At 43.6% G+C, this 21,260-nt stretch overlaps 1 protein-coding gene across 2 annotated transcripts in view; it reads right to left on the bottom strand.

The window, feature by feature from the left end:
• SCFD2 (sec1 family domain containing 2) overlaps window positions 1-21,260 on the bottom strand; it is a 197,263-nt gene continuing 176,003 nt past the window's right edge. Inside the window, exons 6-10 of one of the 2 annotated variants that reach the window (XR_007708235.1) lie at window positions 18,260-18,405; window positions 14,125-14,259; window positions 6,136-6,255; window positions 1,497-1,648; window positions 1-746 (exon numbers count right to left, since the gene is read on the bottom strand). Coding sequence is in view for 1 of the 2 variants with exons in the window: in XM_035551480.2 (XP_035407373.1) it covers window positions 1,556-1,648; window positions 6,136-6,255; window positions 14,125-14,259; window positions 18,260-18,405 (494 nt within the window). In the remaining variant the exon portion in view is untranslated. Of the gene's footprint in view, window positions 1,649-6,135; window positions 6,256-14,124; window positions 14,260-18,259; window positions 18,406-21,260 lie in introns of both variants that reach the window. The other variant, XM_035551480.2, reaches the window with a different exon arrangement.

The following is a 21,260-nucleotide window of genomic DNA, read 5'->3' as shown; positions in this document are numbered from 1 at the left end:
TTATGCACTGTAAGAGCATTGCTTTATTGATTACATAATTTACAAAACATCTGTCTTCTAAGATTAAATGGTATAGAAGGAAAGAGAAAAGAAACAGAGACAGGCTGTTTGCTTTTGAGTTGCTCTGTTCAAAATATGTCTTGAGCTTTTAACATTGCAACTGCACAATATTTCTAATTTTTTATAGCACAAAGTTCCATTCTGTAGCCATTCTTATAAATTTCTTTCATAGAGGCAACATTGTCCATGCTTTATAATTGGTCCTTTGTTTTCTTCTAGTCACTCAAAAGTGAATTTAAGTCAAAATGCAGCCTTTTCTGAAGATTATTATAAACATTTTAGAGAACTTAAGCTAGCTACTGAACAAAGGTTAAAAAGCTACTTCCTATTTAATCTACTCTTTTGGCATCAGAAAGAATGCAATGTTAGAGTGAAACTTCACATAGGATTTTACATTCTCATTCTTAGTGCAAGCTGTAGCCTTAGTGTCCCTCAGATGAACCAAGAGGATGTGGCTTCGTAGCTCCACCATTTTGTGTCGCAACTTGGAAGTCCTTGTGCTATACACAATCACCATCTCTGCTGGCTGATGCTTTTTTAATCCTAGTTTGTATCAAATTTTTGTGAAGAAAAATTACATAACTGAATTTGATAGCAGCTCTTCCATGATCATAAATGAAAAATAAAAGCTATTCTCTAATCACGCCGTTCAGAAATCCAGCTCAAGAATCTGTCCCTGTGGCCTCCTGAAAATGGGAATACACTTTTTTAAATTTATTTTTTAAATGAATGTGAGAGGAAGATTCTTCCAGGGTTAACATCAACCCGTCACAGCCCATATGTCCTCCTGTGTTAAACTACAGAGCAGTGTGCCATCACAACCAGTCTTTTCTCCTAGGACTGTGGGTGGGTAAACTAGAGCAGGAAATGGGAATCTGCGAGGGAAGCAGCTGTGTAACTCATCCCTCTGTTCTGCTGCTCTCTTGCTCTGTTTCTACCAGTTTGGCTGGGAGAGCATCACCTGACTGGGAGCTGCTCTCCTGGCTAAACTGGGGCTGCGCTCCATGGCCTCTCTCTGGACAAAATAAGAGCAGAGGCTGTTTGTGCTGTATAAGGCACACATCTTTTGCAAGGCAGGCATGACAGAGAGGTGGATTTACTGGCCTTTTCCTCCCTCAGCAGCACTTGCCACCAGAAGCAACTCCCACAAAACCATCAGGATTACCTGCAGGGAAAAGTACTGCTCAGGGAGGGCACATTCAGCCTCAGTTGCTCCTTTTCTAGGGAATTATTACAAGCAATCATCCTCGCCTGGGCAGAGTGGTGGGGGATGATTCAGCACCACACTGTGTGATCCTTAAGGAGTGGGGAGTTACTCACTGGACAAATGGACTATTTTTAAGAGCCCCCTGGGAGCTGCACAGGTTCCCTTGCAGCCAGATACTGCATCAGGGGCCATGTTGTTTTTTGGAAGGCTATTGGGAATAGTGACAGACCAGGGATTTGATGCTTCCAGCCAAGGCAGTCGCTCCTCTTCTCCACAAATCCTCCCCCGTCAGATATCGGTGTCAGGCTGGGGATGGTCTGTGGTGAACAACAGCTCGACAGCATCGAGCGGTGTCAGGAGTGCTGTGGAGAGCACAAGTACCTGGAAGAAGGGTGAAAAGAAACAAGAAGTCAGAATTAAGGGGACTGATCGCAGCACTAATGAGATGTGAGTATGAACTGTTGGCGTTACGCAGCGCTAGGCCCGCTGTGTGTTCCTGGTGTTTACTGACAGGGCAATGCAGCTTGCCCAATGAAGCCGTCTGCTAATGACTGCAGTTAAATCACTTACGGAGCATAATGACTGGTGGCATTGTACTCTTAATGAATGTGTGCTTTGAGTCATTTCTACCCGCAGCCTACCCAGCGATTTGTTGTGACTGCCATTGTGTTTGCTGTGAGGCACCAGATGATCAGCCAGCAGTTTCCTCTCCTGTAGCACGGGGTTTTGCCAACAGGCCCTTTTGGGTGGCAGCTGTTTCCTCTGTTTAAGGTAAGGCAAGCACTACAGAAGTGCTGCTGGCCTGCTGCGGCTACTGGGGGACCTACAGACCATGTTCAGAAACGTCCCTGTGGGCAAGACACGCTCTTCTGAACCAACGCTCAACCTCGGACGCTGTTGGGATACTATTGCTTTTGTTTGGTCGAGTTACTAATCCGAGATGGGTCTGATGAGTGAAACTGTCACTCACTACAACACACGTTGGTAGATGCACGCCTTATCTGTTTCTCCTGAGTGAAAACCAATATGCAGGTGCCTAGTGTGAAGGCTTCTCTGCAGGGCAGAGCTATCAAGCAAGGAGGGAGCATGTACGCTCTTGGAATTAACTCAGGGTCAAAGGACACAGCTCTTAGCCCCAATTCAGTGGCATTTGCAGGATCAGGACTAATGGCTAGTGGGTAGGGACATGGGAGCAGGTTTATATTACTAGCTCACTTGAAAATGAATTTGCTTCTTCAGTGCAAATCCAAGGACAGGAAGCGCAGGCATCACCAACCTTGACTATGTGCGTGCCTGTCTCCTGTAGTCGTTATCAAATCATTTATGCTCTTCATCATACGGCCCAAATGTGTAGTCTATACAGCGTAACATACCAGGGGATTTGAAAGAAAGAATTGGAACACAAGTGCAGTTTAGAATTTGGTAGTACCACATTTCAACTTCTTGTTTTTCTTTGTTTCATCTTTTCACTTCAAATGATGAAAGGAATCTGGAGTTAGATTACTACAGATCCCATCTGCACTGATGATAGACTCCCCCTCACTTCTCCCCTTCCCTTATCCTCCCACACAACCTGCAGCAAACTGACACTGATTATCTCTTCTTCTTACAATGGCTGAAAAGCTGTCTCTGTAATTTGTGGGTGCCAAAGGCTGACGCTGTCTTGCTTATTTTGTGCACACATCAGAGTGTAGCACGGTGTGTGCTCATCTTGTAATAATGCAGTATAATTCTGAAAAACACGAGGGGACACATTACCCAAGTTTTTGTGTGTCTACAAGCCAAACATCAACAATAGCCATGGCCAGATAAATACGATTTCCTCTTGAGGTCCCAATTGCCCAGATACGAAATTTTTGTCTCTTCTCCAGGCAGGTCTCTTCAGGACAGTGTGTTTCCTTTGCAGACCTTCTTGTTCAGTACAACATGCCTGTCCTTGATGCTTTATGTGAAGGGATACCCTCCTGCTGACAGCCAAGGTAGAGGAGCCAGGAAATCATGGCCTGACCCCCTGCCCTGCAATGGGCAGCTCCCATAAGCAGAGGGAAGGCTGCAGTTAACATCTGATGGTGAATCTCCACGGGTTTATCTGCGTGCCTCAGCCACAAGCATACATGCTTGTGCATGTTGGGAGGAAGGAGGGTAAAACATCATGCTCTTTCCCCTTTTTCACTCTCTTGATTAAAGGGTGGGGGGGAAAGGTAAGCTTTTCCTTTTAGGGTAGGATACTTCTCAGTAGGCTAGGGAGGCTATTCAGTGCCATCCACAAACAAATGATGCATGGAAAGTGCTATTTTCTTTTGTGCTTCTTCATGAGAAATAAATTTGTCATTCATATTCAGATGCAGAACAGTTCTCTGGATGGAAACGTGTCTCCTACTCCACATTTAAATGTCATTTGCCTCAACTCCAAAGAACTGCTGAAGTAACCAGTGCCTCCTGCCAGTTTTTCTGTTACTTTGCTCAGTTCTTTATTTTTGTACCCACACGTCTCTCCATTTCTCCCGGAGCCAATAATTAGTATAAATGTCAGTGCTTTGTCTGAATGGAACAGAGTTGTGAGGCCAATGCTCCCCCCTTGCCCTGATGTCTGAAGCTGATTGCCTGAACGCCACAAAAAAGCTCTGTTAAATGCTGGCTCAAGTTAGACAAATGCCTGGCTTTTTGAAAAGAGAATAATCCCAAACAGGTGGCACACATTCACAGCTGTAGTGCAGAAATCCAGGTAAATCCAGCAAACTCATAAACTTTTCTATACGAGAGACTTCCACAACTGTTTCTTTTCTTCTTTTTCTTCCTCCTCCTGGCTGTCCCCTGAAGTCCTTTCACCTCTAACATAACGCATTTGGACAAAGGGCACGATGCAGTAAAAGCCTGAAATTCTTTAGGAATCTGCCTCAGAGAGTGACCTGTCACCAGGGTTAAGCCAAAGCAAAGCAACACCAGATCCCATGTCACCACTGCCAAGCCTCAATTCCGTCCAGAAGGCTCCTCAAAAGTCTTGCTGCATAGTTCTCCACCAGCTTGTTAACCCTGCGCTTATCTTTCAGGGTATATTAAATGCATTTAGGGTGTGGATTAACTTGTCCATCAGTGTGTCACAACTCAGTCCCCGTTCAAGGGGGGAAAGAATTTTATTCACTCTTTTGAGGAGATTAGCAATAGGCTAAATGGGAAGAAATGTGTTATCAGATGAAAAAAACATCATGAAAAACTGTACTCAGTCTTGCGAAATACTGGTTGAGACTGCCTTGCAAAGACAACTGAAACATGGGAAGCACATGTCTAACCCAGGGGCTGTGCAGCATTTGGTTCGCTCTGTTTTGCTAATCTCTCACTAATCAAAGTTTCATTCCATAGGAATTGCATACAAGATGTTTACAAGCCATCTTGGAAACTAGACTGGTGTTTATGATGCAGCTGGATACGCAGCACTCCTTGCACCTCTGTGCAGTTTTTGGATTACTCTGTATCTGCACTGCTCAGCAGATACTGACTGCTCTTTTACACACTCCTCCCCAATTAACAGTGATTTTTAACATCTTAGGCACCGCTGGAGCCCATCCATCCTCCCCCTCTCCCTCCCTACTCCATTGATATGACAGAGTGGGAAAGGCAAAGACCAGATGCATAGATGCTATTGAAGCTTCACCACAGGAGCCATCCTCCCTCCAGGCATCCAGCAGCACATCCAAGAGCAGCAGACATGTAGGGCTTTCTCCACATCACCTGCTTCAGGCCACCCAAGGCATCTAGTGTAGGTGCTGTTCAAGGCAGCACCTCCTGTTAGGAACTGAAGTCTGTTTCACAGCTAATGGCGACATCTGTCTGCCTCTAAAAGTGGACAATAAGAGACAGAGGGCATGGAGGGGAGGCAGGAAAAAAACCAACTGCATAAGCAATAGCAGGGATACTGAGAAGGATGGGCATGCTCAAAGGTGCTGCACCTGTGCACCTGATTGTAGAAGGCAGATGGCATTTTACTCTCCAAAGTGGAACAGAAGGAAAATGGCCTGAGGTTCAGTGTTGGGTGTATTCAGATATTGATCCTGTTTGTTAAGATTTCAGAGGAAAGGGTCAAGTCACTTATTGGTATGGAGGAATGACAGACAAAGTCTTGTGAAGGTTCAGAGGCACAGTTTGCTGGACAATTCTGCCCTAACTCCTGTGCTTAAACTATTTTATTTTTCTCATTCTGATAGAGGCTACACATTTTGATGCATAGACCCTTAAATCCAGCACCTTTTCACTTTAAGCCTCCATTCACAACACTTTCTGACTCTGCCTGAGATGGCTTATAAAGATAGCCCTAACTGCTCCGTGGTGTAGTTGAGTGGTGGTATGTTCAACACTCAGAGGTACACAACCCTGACCACTACTGCTCTAGCCAGGCTAATTTATCTTGCTCCTCTGCAATGCTAATTAACTTGTCTGGAGGATCACCACTGACAAGTCATTAGATGGTAAGCAGGCCCCTGGCAGGTTCCTTCTGAGCATCCCTGCACTGTGCCCTGTAGACACGCTGCCAGAGAGCCTGTGGCCTTTTATACAGCAAATGTTTCTGTTTATGAAGAATTACAATATATGAATCTTTTGAGACATGAAAAAGCTCTTTCAGAAGATTGCCAGTCTGTTTAGAAGTCTCCAGCCTGAGTTTAAACTTTCAGTGGTGACTTTAACATGCAAAAAAACAGATCCCTGGACCTTGAACACTTGTTGCTTACAGATGTTTCACCGCAAAATCCTAACGCCATTCCTGTATCTGCGGCTGTGGCTTGGTCTAGGTATGGTACCAGTGCTATTGCCAACATTATCTCATGAATTTCCTTAATCTTTGTTCAGATAGGAACACTTTGAGCTGTTTCTACCTGGGTACCAGGTTTGCGTGTGGCTACCAGATCCTTCACCATTTTGACCTCGGAGACTGTCACTCCACCAACCATAAAGATGATCAGGAGAGGATGATCCCCAGGGTGAGGGCGATTCACCTGTAAAATGAAAGAAAGCATTATTTGTAGTTGCTCGGTCCACCTCAGCAGTGATTGGGCTCTTAGAGCTGCCGGAGGAAGACTAATGAGGAAGTTCAGAAAGAAATATTCATGGAATGCTGGTTTCCATAGCAGCTGAATGGGAAATCAATGGGAATGATGACCAGTTAAAAAATAATGAACCATTTCCATGGATATGAGTCTTCCACTGAAATCTAGAGGAGTTTCTCATGAGGCCTGAGGGCTTCTCCCTCCACCCCTTCTTCATTTCTTTCCTTCCTTTCCCAGTGCGGGAGGAGAGTATTTGCGTAGGTGCACAGTTTGCACACAGATACAAGGCTTTAAGGAATTGGGGGTAAATTACTACCTGGTAGAAGCAAGGAGTCCAGCCTGATTGCACAAGAATCCCTGCCTTATGTCAGTAATGGAAAGAATCATAAATAATGTGTTTTCACCAGTCCAGTGAATAATCCTTTACAATTCATCCAAGGAAAATAAGTCATGTTCATTATAGCATAAAATCAGTTTCTAGCTTGTTTCACTTCAAAGTTTTCATTACTTTCATGATTGGGTTGTAACTCATTTGGAGAAACTTCAGCTCAAACAAAATACTTGTTTCATTTCTTCGTAATTTTCATTAAAATGGCACAAACATTCATTTCAGCCGTTAAGACTTCATAAAGCCAAATTTTAATTTTAAATGTGAATGTGTTGCTTTACATCAGTTGCCTCTTAACCACTTCTCAAAGTTTGACGACTTTGCTGTTTCCTAGCACTCTTTCTTTCCTGTATAAACACACTACCCTGATAGAGCCTTGCTCTGCTCCTCGCTGAGCCTCTGGATGGGATGTCAATGGAGCCCGGGCAACTGCTCTCGTTACAACACCACATGCCTTTGAGTATGAAACACTCAAAATGTTTGGCTCTGAAAAGTGACAGTGAGAACAGTTTGATTTGCTCTTTTTTAGACTCTCCGCCCCCTCCCCTTCCAAACGCGTAGGTTTTCGGCAGCATTCATTGACGGAATGGAAGTGGCAATCAGCCCTGCTGGGGCAGAGCGCAGATCCTTTGCTTTCACCACCGTGGCAGCTACCTTTGATCCCTGTGGCTCCAGCTCCTTGGGGAATGGCTCTTCTGAGCCCTGTTGTGGCTGCCCTATAGTCTCTGGGCAATTTTCTGTCCTGCAGCTCTGTCCTGCTTCCTGACTGGAAACCTTCAGAGGAGACTTTTCCCTTTGAAGCAAGCATGGGGGGATTGCACACTCTCCCTCTCCAGGCCTTTGATGACACTGTGCTCCCTGTTAAATGCTGCTCCCCAGGCAGTGAGCTCTTGAACTCCTCGGGAGTTTAAAACCAGTCCAAAAAAACTTCAGATAAATGTATCAGTGAGCTGATTATTTGTGTACTGGGTGTTTATTCTCTTAATTGCACCCACTTTGCCAGCCATCTTCATTCAACTGATGTCACAAACGGCATATGTACTGATATGCAGCAAGGTGTCCTGCAGTTGTTGTGCTATATTGAGCAGTTGTCCAATTACACCAACAGACCAATTAAATCAATATACCAGACCTTACGAAGACTCTTTAATTACTTTCCCATGAGATTACTACTATCTGCATATAACATACTGTCAATCTCAAGAGAAAAGAAGTCCACTGTTATTACAGATACCATGAGGAGGTTAAATAAGTCCTAAATATCTGCTTATAAAACAGGTCAGGTAGAACGATTACTTGCGGAAATATTAGAGTATTCCATGCCCTAATTGCTGTAAGCAGTGACACACGGCTAAAGAAATAACTGCTCACAGACAGTGAAGATAGAAGTTGACAGAACAAAATCCTCTGCTATGGCACTTCAAGATAAGACATAAATTACTAGCTTTATTCTAGCTCTATTCCTTTTCATGGCTCTTTGTTCTTCTTAACACTGTTGCCAGAGCAAACTGCTCCACTCCATTTCATGAAGATCCTGAAAAATCCAAGACTTACGTGAAGAGCTTGAACTTCAGGAGCTTGCTATTAAACAAAGCCTCTCTTTCTTAGTAACTTCCCTGGTGACAACAAACTTGTCATAAGCAAACATGTATAAGCAAACATGCTGGACACACTGAAAGGACACCCAGCATAAGTACATTAATGAAAAAACACAAGCTTTCATGGCAATACTAAGAGAAAATGTCTTGGCAAATCATTTCCTACAGTCAAAATAAACCGAGATCCAAACACATGGTGCCTATATAAAACTTATTATTTTTCAGAAGACCGAAGTTCAAACCACAAATTCCAGAAATGCATATTAAAAATACTATTAGGCATGCAAACTCTAAATTAAATTAAAATTGCAGTGAAAAGGGTTTTGGAATCTGTAATTTTGTTATGCTATGCACAAGTGTTTTGAAGGAGGACAATACTTTGGGTACAAAATATTTGGCTGTGTTAAGAATGTAAGTTTCTGCCAAGATTTTTTTGTTTGATAATACAACCACCCAAGGCTCTCTTCTGAAGGAACTGGCTCTGTGTAGCTAAACACAACTCACTTCTGTGATACAGAAGAAGAGCTGGAATGGACTGCAACAAAAGCAACACGCACCTTCTGCAGTCCTTCTAAAGCTAGTTTGTTCCTGGACATTTCTGAGGCCTCTGAATCTCATTTACTGTAAAATCTGAATTTTGCAAAAATCCCCAAGTGAAATGCACTTTCAGTTCAAAAAGCCATGCATTAAAAAAAATTGCTGCCATTATCTCAGGCGATGAGAATGACTAAGTAAGAAAAGAGCAAAACCCTGAAAGCCTCTACCTGTGATGAGGACGTATAAAGAGATACACTCAAAACTTGGTCAACTGCTGATGCCGCGCTGCTGGCTTTGCTCTCCCACACTCTGTAATCACCACGGGAGAAGGTTTGTAAAACCTTTTACACACCATTGAGCAGGCAGGTCAGGAGGAAAGGTGTGCTGGTGTAAGGGCTGCTTGCATTACTGGCACAGCAGAGAAGAGGCCAGTGCATCGCCTGTCGGGAACAACCCCATTACATCGGAGCAAAGGAGCCCGAAGGAAGAAGGAAGAATGCTTACCAAGGCATCTTTATTTGAGTTGGCGTTTATATTCACGCATTGAGGAAGAAATATAAATGTAAGGAAGCTCATTAAATAATTACAGTGCTGATGGTGCAGTAAGTGGAGTAGTTCCTCTTGTGTCAGAAACACAGGCTGGTCAGAAACTCATTCGTGTAGTAATCGAGCACTTGTCAACAAGCCAAACTACTAGCTAAATGAACTAGGACAGACACATTTGTGAGGTAAGTGATGATGTCCATGAAATATTCATCCAACATGAGGTTCACTTGGTCATCTGTTATATATTCCTTACAACATTTAATAAGTATTTTTCTTACTAGCAGAGATGCAGGTACTTGAGGTACTGTGTGTTGCTGAAAGACTCTAAAAGTAAACAGAAATGTCTAAACTGGCACAACAAAAACAAGTTATAAGCACAGGAAGACCAGCAGGAAACACTGATGTGAATCATATAGACCAAAGAACTTGTCATCTGGCAAACGAGCCTGGGAAGCTTCCTGACGCAGCTGGTCAGTGAACCTACCAGGGGTGGTGCCCCGCTAGACCTTCTCTTCACAAACAGAGAAGGACTGGTGGGAGATGTGGTGGTCGGAAACTGTCTTGGACAGAGCGACCACGAAATGGTAGAGTTCTCTATTCTTGGCGAGGCCAGGAAGGGGACCAGTAAAACTGCTGTATTGGACTTCCGGAGGGCTGACTTTGAGCTGCTCAGGACGCTGGTTGGCCGAGTCCCTTGGGAGGCGGTTCTGAAGGGCAGAGGAGTCCAGGAAGGCTGGGCGCTCCTCAAGAAGGAAATCTTAACGGCACAGGAGCGGTCCGTCCCCACGTGCCCAAAGACGAGCCGGCGTGGAAGAAGACCGGCCTGGCTCAACAGAGAGTTGCGCTTGTGCTTAGCAGAAAAAAGAGGGTTTATAATCTTTGGAAAAAAGGGCGGGCCACTGAGGAGGACTACAAGGATGTAGCGAGGCTGTGCAGGGAGAAAATTAGAAAGGCCAAAGCTCATCTGGAGCTCAACCTGGCTACTGCCGTTAAAGACAACAAAAAATCCTTTTACAAATATATCAACGCGAAACGGAGGACTAAGGAGAATCTCCATCCTTTACTGGATGCGAGGGGAAACCTAGTTACTAAGGATGAGGAAAAGGCTGAGGTGCTTAATGCCGCCTTTGCCTCAGTCTTTAGCGGCAATACCGGTTGTTCTCTGGATACCCAGTGCCCTGAGCTGGTGGAAGGGGATGGGGAGCAGGATGTGGCCTTCGCTATTCATGAGGAAATGGTTGGCGACCTGCTAAGGAGCTTGGATGTGCGCAAGTCGATGGGGCCGGATGGGATGCACCCGAGGGTACTGAAAGAACTGGCGGAGGAGCTGGCCGAGCCGCTTTCCATCATTTATCGGCAGTCCTGGCTATCGGGGGAGGTCCCAGTTGACTGGCGGCTAGCCAATGTGACGCCCATCTATAAGAAGGGCCGGAGGGCAGACCCGGGGAACTATAGGCCTGTCAGTTTGACCTCGGTGCCAGGAAAGCTCATGGAGCAGATTATCTTGAGGGTCATCACGCGGCACTTGCAGGGCAAGCAGGCGATCAGGCCCAGTCAGCATGGGTTTATGAAAGGCAGGTCCTGCTTGACGAACCTGATCTCCATCTATGACAAAGTGACGCGCTTGGTGGATGAGGGAAGGGCTGTGGACGTGGTTTACCTTGACCTCAGTAAAGCTTTTGACACCGTTCCCCACAACATTCTCCTCAAGAAACTGGCTGCTCGGGGCTTGGACTGGCGTACGCTTCGCCGGGTCAGAAACTGGCTGGATAGCCGGGCCCAGAGAGTTGTGGTGAATGGAGTCAAATCTGGTTGGAGGCTGGTCACAAGTGGTGTCCCCCAGGGCTCGGTACTGGGGCCAGTCCTCTTTAATATCTTTATCGATGATCTGGATGAGGGCGTCCAGTGCACCTTCAGTAAGTTTGCAGATGACACCAAGCTAAGTGCGTGTGTCGATCTGCTCAAGGGCAGGAAGGCTCTGCAGGAGGATCTGGATACGCTGGGCTGAGGTCAACTGTATGAAGTTCAACAAGGCCAAGTGCCGGGTCCTGCACCTGGGGCGCAACAACCGCAAGCAGAGCTACAGGCTGGGAGATGAGTGGCTGGAAAGCTGCCTGGCCGAGAAGGACCTGGGAGTATTGGTTGATAGTCGGCTGAATATGAGCCAGCAGTGTGCTCAGGTGGCCAAGAAGGCCAACAGCATCCTGGCCTGTATAAGAAGCAGTGTGGCCAGCAGGTCTAGGGAAGTGATTGTGCCCCTGTACTCGGCTCTGGTAAGGCCGCACCTTGAGTACTGTGTTCAGTTTTGGGCCCCTCGCTACAGGAAGGACATGGACGTGCTCGAGCGAGTCCAGAGAAGGGTGACCAAGCTGGTGAGGGGTCTGGAGAACAAGTCTCACGAGGAGCGGCTGAGGGAGCTGGGCTTGCTCAGCCTGGAGAAGAGGAGGCTCAGGGGAGACCTTATCGCTCTCTACAGTTACCTTAAAGGAGGCTGTAGCGAGGTGGGGGTTGGTCTGTTCTCCCACGTGCCTGGTGACAGGACGAGGGGGAATGGGCGAAAGTTGCGACAGGGGCGTTTTAGGTTAGATGTTAGGAAGTACTTCTTTACCAAAAGGGTTATTAAGCATTGGAACGGGCTGCCCAGGGAGGTGGTGGAGTCACCATCCCTGGAGGTCTTTAAAAGACGTTTAGATGTAGAGCTTAGCGATATGGTTTAGTGGAGTACTTAGTGTTAGGTCGGAGGTTGGACTCGATGATCTTGAGGTCTCTTCCAACCTAGAAATCTGTGTCTGTGTCTGTGTCTGTGTCTGAAGAGAGGAGAGAGGGGAAAAGATGGAGGATGCCTGAACTTTGAGCTCAAATCTGTTGCAGTGGACACCTGCCTGGGTCATGCGACCATTGGTACAAAACCCTTGTTCTGGCAGATACAGGCAGATGCACATCACAACGGCATCCAGTATTTGTACCATATTACCAGAAAGAGAGAGGGAAGAGAGCTGGAGTTGTCAGCTTGTCTACACCTCAATCTGTATAGAAAAGTCAACCTTTTCCTGCAGAAAAATCATCTTAAAGAGTACACCCACCCCCCCAACCACTTGCTAAATTTTCAGGAATACATGTTGCATTTTTTTCATGTACTCTGTTCTGGCTTGTGGGAAGCTCTCTGCAAACCTCCACAAGGCTTCCTCCTCCTCCTCTTCCTCTTCTGACATCATGCAGTTAACAGAAATAGAGACGCTGGCGGTCATGCTGACTGATCCTCTCCCACTGTTTCCCTGTACCCCCCCACCTGTTCAGATTTTGGTTAATCCTCGCCTTCTACAAGCTCTGCTCCTTTCATCTATGTTAGTACTTCAACCAATGGTCCAGCAGGGAACTCTGTGATTAGGACATGAAACTAGCCAACTAACCAAAGCTGTCAATGTCTCCATATAAATATTTAGATATATCTAAACTTTACGGAGTTTGCTTCTTGCCTTTTTTTTTTTTTTTGGTCAAAAAAAGGACAAGCTATGTTCTTGCTTAAAAAAATAAAATTGTGAGAGTTACTGGTACATAAACCCAATCGTTTAAAAAATCACTGGTGTGTGCACCAGCTTGTTTAGTCTATTTGATGGCAGAACATCTGTTTCTTCTCCTATTTTTGGAGCAGCAGCATGATTTTTTTCAATACTGATAGATGAATAGAAACAACACTGAGTCACTATTTCTATAGCTATCCTCTTTTGTCTCAGGGCTTTATCATAAGCTCTGAAGAGCTGAGAATTTCTATTTAGTAACCCTGCTAAGTACACTTTGAAAATCCTTTTCAGCAGTAGGCACAGGTTTCTGAAAACAGGCACTGTATTTAGACCTATCTGATATTGTCTTCAAGACTAGCTTGCCCTGTAATAACAGAAAAATTACATTACCTTGATAACGGGTTCTAGAATAGTACCATCACAAAAATAAAAATTACTTCTGTCACCTGTCTTTAGATGCATGAAAGGCCTAGCAGGCATTTACACAATAGGGAAATGTTTTTCTTGTTTTTCTTTTCAATTATAGAATCACAGTACAACTGAGGTTGGAAACAATCTTTGCAGCTCATCTAGTCCAGCTCCCTGCCCGAAGCAGGGCAAGCTTCAAAATTGTATCATGTTGCTCAGGGCTTTGTACAGCCAACCAAGCTTTGAAAATTATAAAGATGGAGAATCTACAGCCTCTCTGGACTTTCTGACCTATCAGCCTTCCTTCCTCCCCACTGCAAGTTGAACCTTCTCAAGTTACAGAACAAGTACAGAATAAGGAGCTCCTTGGACAGTCTTCTTCCCCTGTGAGACCTGACTGTTTATTCTTACTATTGTCCATAAAATTCCTTGATGAGATGCCTTGTGGAACGCCTTTTGGTAATCCACAGTGGTTATATAAACTGTCACTGGCTTACCAGTTTGCTTGCGGATGTCTCTGAAGAGCTCCAAAAGCTACGTGAGGTTGGACATCCCGTTGTTGAAGCCCCATTGACTCCTCCCAGACATATTATCCTTATTTAGGTGTCTAGTATCACCCTTATTTACGTGTCCAGTCTGCTCCATTCTTCAGGCGGTAACACCCATTTATTCTGTACCTGCATGTGGTGCCTCAAGCTGTTCCCAGCCCCTCTGTAAGGACTTAACTCAGAACAAAAGCAAACACATAAAGTCAGCTACGGCCATATGATGCTGTAACCCTGGGAAAATCATACAGATGAGCTTGGGTAGCCTTATTTACCTTCATGAACATGCTGAATCCAGTTTTAAGGAGATCAGTGAGGCCTGATGACATATGCTCAATATCAACAGGATCAGGTCGATCAGGATTACAGATCTCTTCCACCACCTGTTTCAGCAGTGGTTTGTAAGAAGCCTGCGCAAAAAGAACAACACACTGTGAGTAAAGCTGTTTACACTTGATGCAAGAGCAGTTTCTCTTCTAAACTTTTTACTTCCATTAAAGGAAACAGAAATATTTATTATAGAAAGGAAATCACTGACAGACGTTTAAAAAAATACAGAAGCAGCAATGGCGTTTGTGACATTGACAACACATGGTGTGCAGCATAGCATCGCGCTGAAAAGATGGGAAGACAGCCCCACACTTTCTCTGCCCTGTGTGTATCAGATGAGTAAGGGGAGGCAAGGAGTGAAGGCAGGCTTCTAGTTTCTCTGAGTGCTTCTTGGGGTAGTACAAGAGGGGACAGTAATACGGATGACACTTTCTTGCCCATCATATATCCAGAAGGTCTCATTTTCTTTGGAATGACTTTACAAACACTTTAATAGGGATGTTCAGGAAGGGTTGCTCCCTGACAACTCCTGTCTCCCCACAGGTGTCGTGTCATCATGGAACAGGGCTGTGAAGAGGCCAACCCACCTGTTTGTCCCTTATGGAAGTACAGAACTAAGGAGTCCTATCAGTCCTTCAGCTTCTACAGCCAGCTCACTCTACATAATACCTGCACCTGTCAAAAGTCTCAAGAAAAATAGGCCAAACAACCCCACCAATATCAGAGATGTTAATGACCAGGAAGAGTGGGGCATGTAAAGGTACAGATTATCTGCATCCAGGAAGACACTTCAGGGCTTTTTATCCCTTAAAAAAGGAAAACATAGCAAAGGGCCTGGCAGCCTTTTGGGGGGAGTCTGTATTCTGACAACAGACCAATGAAGTAAGAAAAGAAAGTATATTTAAGGAGGAAAGAAGAGGGTGATCACATCAAAACTAGGAGAGTTGAGAGGTGTACGGAGAGAATTTATTAAGTCATTTGAGTCAAGCAAAATGGCATTCAATATTAATGGGTGATGACACCACAAATATTAGTGTCATCCGCATACCATTCCACAGACCCATCTGGAAAAACTGGAGGTCAGTTACCCATCCTATGTGGAGATGCACATTGAAAGGAGTGGGGTTTTCGGAGCCACCCAGACATCTACCCAGCAAGTGAGCTGGGACTCCCATTTCAGCTCAGACCAAACTGAGCACTGACCATGCAATGTTTTTGAGGGTCCACAAACACGTGCTGAATACGGATTAGTAGTCCAGAAAATTCTGCATTCCTTTACCAAGGTCTGCACCATTCTGACACCTTGAAAAGCTTTCTAAGGTAGGAATGTTAAGGACTTGGGAAAGATACTCTTTAATGAAAATTCAACCTTACTCAGTCTGCAGATGGAGTTTTGTTTTGCTGCTGTTATAACCTTGCCAAAGCTGCAACGGAACCACAATAGTTTCAGGAAGCACAACAGCCTCAGAAAATTAGCAGCTTTCAAATTAGTATGTTTGTTTTCCTTTGGGACTAGTCCAGGTACGCATCATCCCTGGATTTCTTAAGGGAATCAAATGTAACATCATTCATTTTGTAGAGAGGATATCTACAAGAAACATCGTGCAAGATAAACATAAAAATGGATGGAAAATAAAAAAGCAAGCCACTTGGTTATGCAACTTGAAACTAAATTTTCTGAAGTAATTTAGGAGATGCTTTTCATCCAACGGTCTACAGTGAGAAACAAAATTTGTACTTTTTGAATATGATCCTGTCAACAAAGATTTATACAACTCATCTATTTCTTCCTCCAACACATGTGCATATTTTTAATTGAGCCAACAAAGCAAATTACAGCAGACATTAGCTGCAGTATCCTTCAGTAGAACATGCCAAGTTTTGTGTCAAATCTAGTCATGCAATAAACAACTGTTTGAAAATATACATGCAGGCATGAAGTCCTACGTATAAAGATCTGTTTAATATCTTCATAGATGAGGAACAGAAAGACATTACAAATAAAATACTTGGAACAAAGATCAAACCGTAAACAGAGAGCCTTACTGTACAAAATTAAAGGATAAATATTATCTGACTTCAGTCATAACTATGTACTGAAAAGGCAAGATGTTAAAAATGTGCTATGATTTTGCATGTCTGAAGTTTCAGCATCAAAACTTAGTCCCCTTCGAAATGATTTGATTTGGCTACACAGATACTAAAGGTACCACAAACACTTACCTTTTTTTTTTTTAACTTTGACAGTTTCACGATTCTTCAAGATCTTTTATGATTTGACATTTATCTATCAAAATTTTAGCTAGGAAGGAAGGAAGGAAAGAGAAGGAAAGAAAGAAAGAGAAGGAAGGAAGGAAGGAAGGGAGGAAGGAAGGAAGGAAGGAAGGAAGGAAGGGAAAGAAGGAAGGAAGGAAGGAAGGAAAGAAAAAGAAAGAAAGAGAAAAAGAAAGAAAGAAAGAGAGAAAGAAAGAGAGAAAGAAAGAATGAAAGAAAGAAAGAAGGAAGGAAGGAAGAAAGAAAGAAAGAAGGAAGGAAGGAAGAAAGAAAGAAGGAAGGAAGGAAGAAAGAAAGGAAGGAATGCATATATGTAAGATCAAGATGGAAGGAGAAGAACAGTAGTTACAATAACAGGCAAAATAAATACTCTCCTCTTGTACAGTCACTACACTATATGGTTTGATAACATGACAGAAACATCCATTCATCATTTTATGTACAAATATAAACTTCAATACTACACAAAGTCTAAGATGCTACCCAATTCCACGTATGTACAGAAACCTTTTTTTGAGACTTAAGAAATGGAGGCTTCCCAGCTCCTAACAGCTGGAGCACAAAAGCATCTGTAGGCTAAAGCCATTCCCACAGCACTGTGCAGGGGAGGGACTGTGTATGGTCATGACAAAGGCAATACTTTCAGATGAGCCAAGTTGCTGTGTGCAACCCCTGTTTTAACATCTGCCAGTCAAAAAAAAAAAAAAAAGCAACCGACCAACTGTAAAGAAATGTATGGCAGAAAAAAATGTACTGCCTGCTTATTTCTGCTACTCTAAAACTCCTGAACTGCTCTCAGCAGAGGGTTGGTCCTATTCAAGATGATTAAACCCACTATATTGCCAGACTTGGGGCTGCAAGCTGTTAATGCATCTCTTGCTGTGTTCCAGCACTCAGCCCTAAGCAAACAACCTGGGTTACATCCAAAGAACATACTGGTGCTAATTACACTTCAAGAAACTTTTAGAGAGCGTTTTCTTATCATCTGACTGCCTCCACACTGACCTGTATTAAATGCTTAACCATTTTCCCCATTTCAGACACCAGACTGGTCATAAGTGCTGGGAGACCTCAGGAACAGGTTTTCTCCACCTCAGCTTTCTAGCGACATTTTGCAATACTCCTGATTCCTCTTGTTATAAAGCAATGCTTAATTTGGACCACGTCTGGTCTGCAGCATACTTATGAGTTTGGAAGGATTTTTTTCTGGCTTAAGGCTGGAATCAAGTTTTACAGTCTCTCTCTAAGTCACCGTATGTGCTTTCCACTGTAAAACTCTCTATTTTTAACTGAAAAAGTTAAGCACCTCAGGGGGTATGGGGAGAGATAAAACCACTGTAAATTAGTCCTGATGACCTACAGTAATATAGTAGTTCATGTGTTCATTTTTTATAAACAAAAGCTGCATTTTTCACCTATTCACAAATGGGACTGGGATTCACAAATTACAGATATGGGAGAGAAAATACACAAAAATATAGCTGCTGTCTGGATGCAGGCATCCTGCTTGGATCAGTTATGATGGGTCTTAGTCCTGCACCATTGTGACCTTGTCTTGCCTTTCACAGATTTCTTCATCAGACAATTCTTTATTGACATGGCCACGGCTATGCCTGAATTTGAATGAAGGACTTGAGGAAGCTCTTGATGATGAAGTCAATTACAAAACCTCTACTTAAATATGCTCCACGTGGGCAGAACCCATATGGGATTAGAACATCAGCCAAGTTAATGATGTTTGTGAAGCTGTAATTTTGACAGTATGCTAGAGAAACGACATACACACAGAAAAGAAGATCCACTTGCCTGGTGGGTGTTGCTGCCTGGGTTATGTATGGAATTAAACTGTTTCATGTGCATTCGAGCTCTCGCAATATCCCTGAGGGACTTAAAGATGTTGTCCACCGCATCCGTGGCTTTCTGGGATGTCAGGTTCTGTGCCGAGTCACAGCCTAAGGTAATAAGGAAACAAGGAGCTGAGTGAGTGAGAAACTTTCAAGCATTTTGATAATAAGCGGTAGGAAAAGGCTAATTGGGAGGAAATTTTAAATTAATTTAACCTTGTTACATTCTAGAATCTCTGTGGCTTATTATACAGCATGTCCGCAGCATGCCATGCACAATTTTTGGGAAGTGCTAATAGTAAGCTAATCTGAATGATTGCCTTTCATATCTTAGCATTCTGTATGGCAAATATGTTTTATAAACACCTGTATATACACACATACACTCTTATACATAGGTCTAATAGATGGTGATTAGAGGCTGAGCTTTCATTTGTCCGAATATTATTCATTGCCAGACTCCGAGTCAGATCCCCCGCTGGTGCAACACAACAAAAGCAAGTGACTGCACGTCTGCAGGGCTACACCACGCCAGGCTACTGCAGATGTATGCCACTCTATCCCAAAAAGCAACAAAGTGAATATGAAGAGAATCTCAGTGACTCCTGTGCTGTAATTGTAAGGCAGACGCTTGTGTATTTTTGGTCAGGATTCTTGAATATTTTTTTTTATTATTTTATGAGTGCAAAATAACCCATAGAAACATTTTTTGTTATTATGTATGCGCAAGATTTGCATGCTCTGATAATCTGATTGACTAAAAACCTAGTTTTTCATTTTGCAGAGGAGCCTGCATGTTGCCTGTGGAAGCACTGAAAACAAAACCCCACTCAGCAGCTCATTACTTCATAAACTCTGTAAACTCTGTAAATTTACTCTGTAAATGCAGTCACATTAGCAATGCTCTTGAAATCAGAGAGGTTGCTCCTGCAAGCAGTCTCGTGCCAGTTAATTTGTAGGCGAATGGTGTCCAACAGCTGAAAAAAGTGAAACTGAGCACCTCCTAGGCTGAGGAGCCCTAAAAATAAAGTCTGAGGTCATGAAACGTGGTTTATATTTATAACCAGCACAGGCCAAAAATATTCAGAGAAGGTCTTGTATTGTCAATGTGCTTTTCACCTACCCATGGGAAAACACGGGCATCAGAGGACGGGAAAGTTACCGGTGGCTCCTGATTCAGAGGCAGGGTTTACTTAATAGTTCATGTTAATGAAGCATTTTGCGAATTAAAAAATAAAATGAAGAGCTGTATCTCACTGTTGCATAACTAGATTTTTCTTCTCTCCGGGAGACAAGCTTTCTCTGTCTTAGCCACATTAGAGATAAGCAGCTTCCATTTAACTTCAGTTACATTTTCTTTGTTCTCTTTTCAACCCTTTTTCAGCAGAAGCCAGTGCTTTTGGCCAACCCCCCTCTGGCATGTTTGCTTTTGCAAGTGAACGCAAGTCCCCTGTGTGGAGCAAGTTCAGGCAAAGTAAAAATCACATCAAGTTTGCTTTGCTTTGGACACTCTTCTCCTTTCTTATTAATAGTTCATCTTCTTGGACCATTTAAAAGCCTTTTGCTTTGCTCTACAGTTATTTTTCTCATTACAAGAAATATTTGTTTCCTTCTCCTATTGGCATCACCTCTCTCTCTCCGTTTCTCTTTATTTTAACAAGAGCATTTCTACCAAGAACTTTCCAACCAGCTTGTCATTCCCCACTCCTGGAACCAAAGGGCAGTTTCCAGTGGACACGGTCTTGCTTTTGTGTCTGGAAAACCCCTAAGATGCTCCTACCCTTGTCTGGCCCAGTGCGTCCCGTTTTGTTACAGGGCCAATCTGCTCTTGAGCAATGTCTCAGCAAAGAGCAGCCTGCTCAAACCTCATTGCCAGGGAAATGCTGTTTGGAGCTCAGGCTCTGCTGTACAGTTTGTGCAGACACACTCGGAGGTCCAGCAGGCTGGAGAGACACCGCAGCCTTTCCCTCTCCTAGCAGGAAAGGAGGTCTCCCTTGCCCTTCTGCATGCCTTTCCATGAGCCCTGCTGGAACTTAATTATCTTTGATCCCCTCTCTCCTTCTACTAAATACGCCTGAAATTAGAAGATAGATTTACAAGTCAGTCACCATGATTTTCTTCTGTACAAGCCTGATTTTCAAAGGACATAAAGTAAAAATATTTTCTTGGCTTTAACATTCACTTATTTTCAAATACAGACATTTATAAAGGCCTCATTTTATGGGCACCTGCAATTTCTTTAGCATAACTTGGTACATATTCTTACTGTTTAAAATCAGAGGAAAAGATTCATGTTTATAATGCACCTTTGGTTTTAAGAAAGTGGCAAGTTGTCATTTAGTCCTTCTCTTCAGCCCAAAAGCTCATATTCTGCCAATCCAGCCAAGAACTAAATTTGCCACCAAGCAAAGTTATATATATATATATATATACACACATATATATACATAATTACCTCCTAATTCTTGTCTTGTGATGTTATAAGGAAACCTTGTTATGGTATACATACCTGCTGAGCTAGCTTGATTAAAAAATGATTAATACAGCGAGGGGACTGGCTCTGCCCTGGTTTCTCCCCATCCTGGAGAACACCTGCAGCTTGCCTTGGACAAACGGCTGCAAATCCCTTCCCATTGACACCTCTCCTGTGTGTGCATATGGGGACTGGAGCACAACCCCTCGCCTCTGCCTGCTTAATGCTACTGAGAAACATGCTCCTATTCCAGCAATGAGGAGGTGGAATACATTAGCTACTGCACAGCTCATGTGTTAATTAAAACAACTCTTCCTGTTACTGCTTTTATCACAGAAAGTTAAATGGCGTTGGGAAAGCATGAATGAATTTCTTTGAATCCCAAGCCCTATTATACACGGGAAAAGGCATTTAAATGAAATGCTTGGACATGGCTTTCCTGCCAGGGTTAAAGTAGCCCAGCTGTAGGAAAAAGACAATCACCTTTAGC

Source organism: Cygnus atratus, chromosome 4 (assembly GCF_013377495.2).
Source record: "Cygnus atratus isolate AKBS03 ecotype Queensland, Australia chromosome 4, CAtr_DNAZoo_HiC_assembly, whole genome shotgun sequence".
Lineage (NCBI taxonomy): Eukaryota > Metazoa > Chordata > Aves > Anseriformes > Anatidae > Cygnus > Cygnus atratus.
Note: the sequence above shows the minus strand (reverse complement) of the source record. Positions and strands in the feature narration are given on the sequence as shown.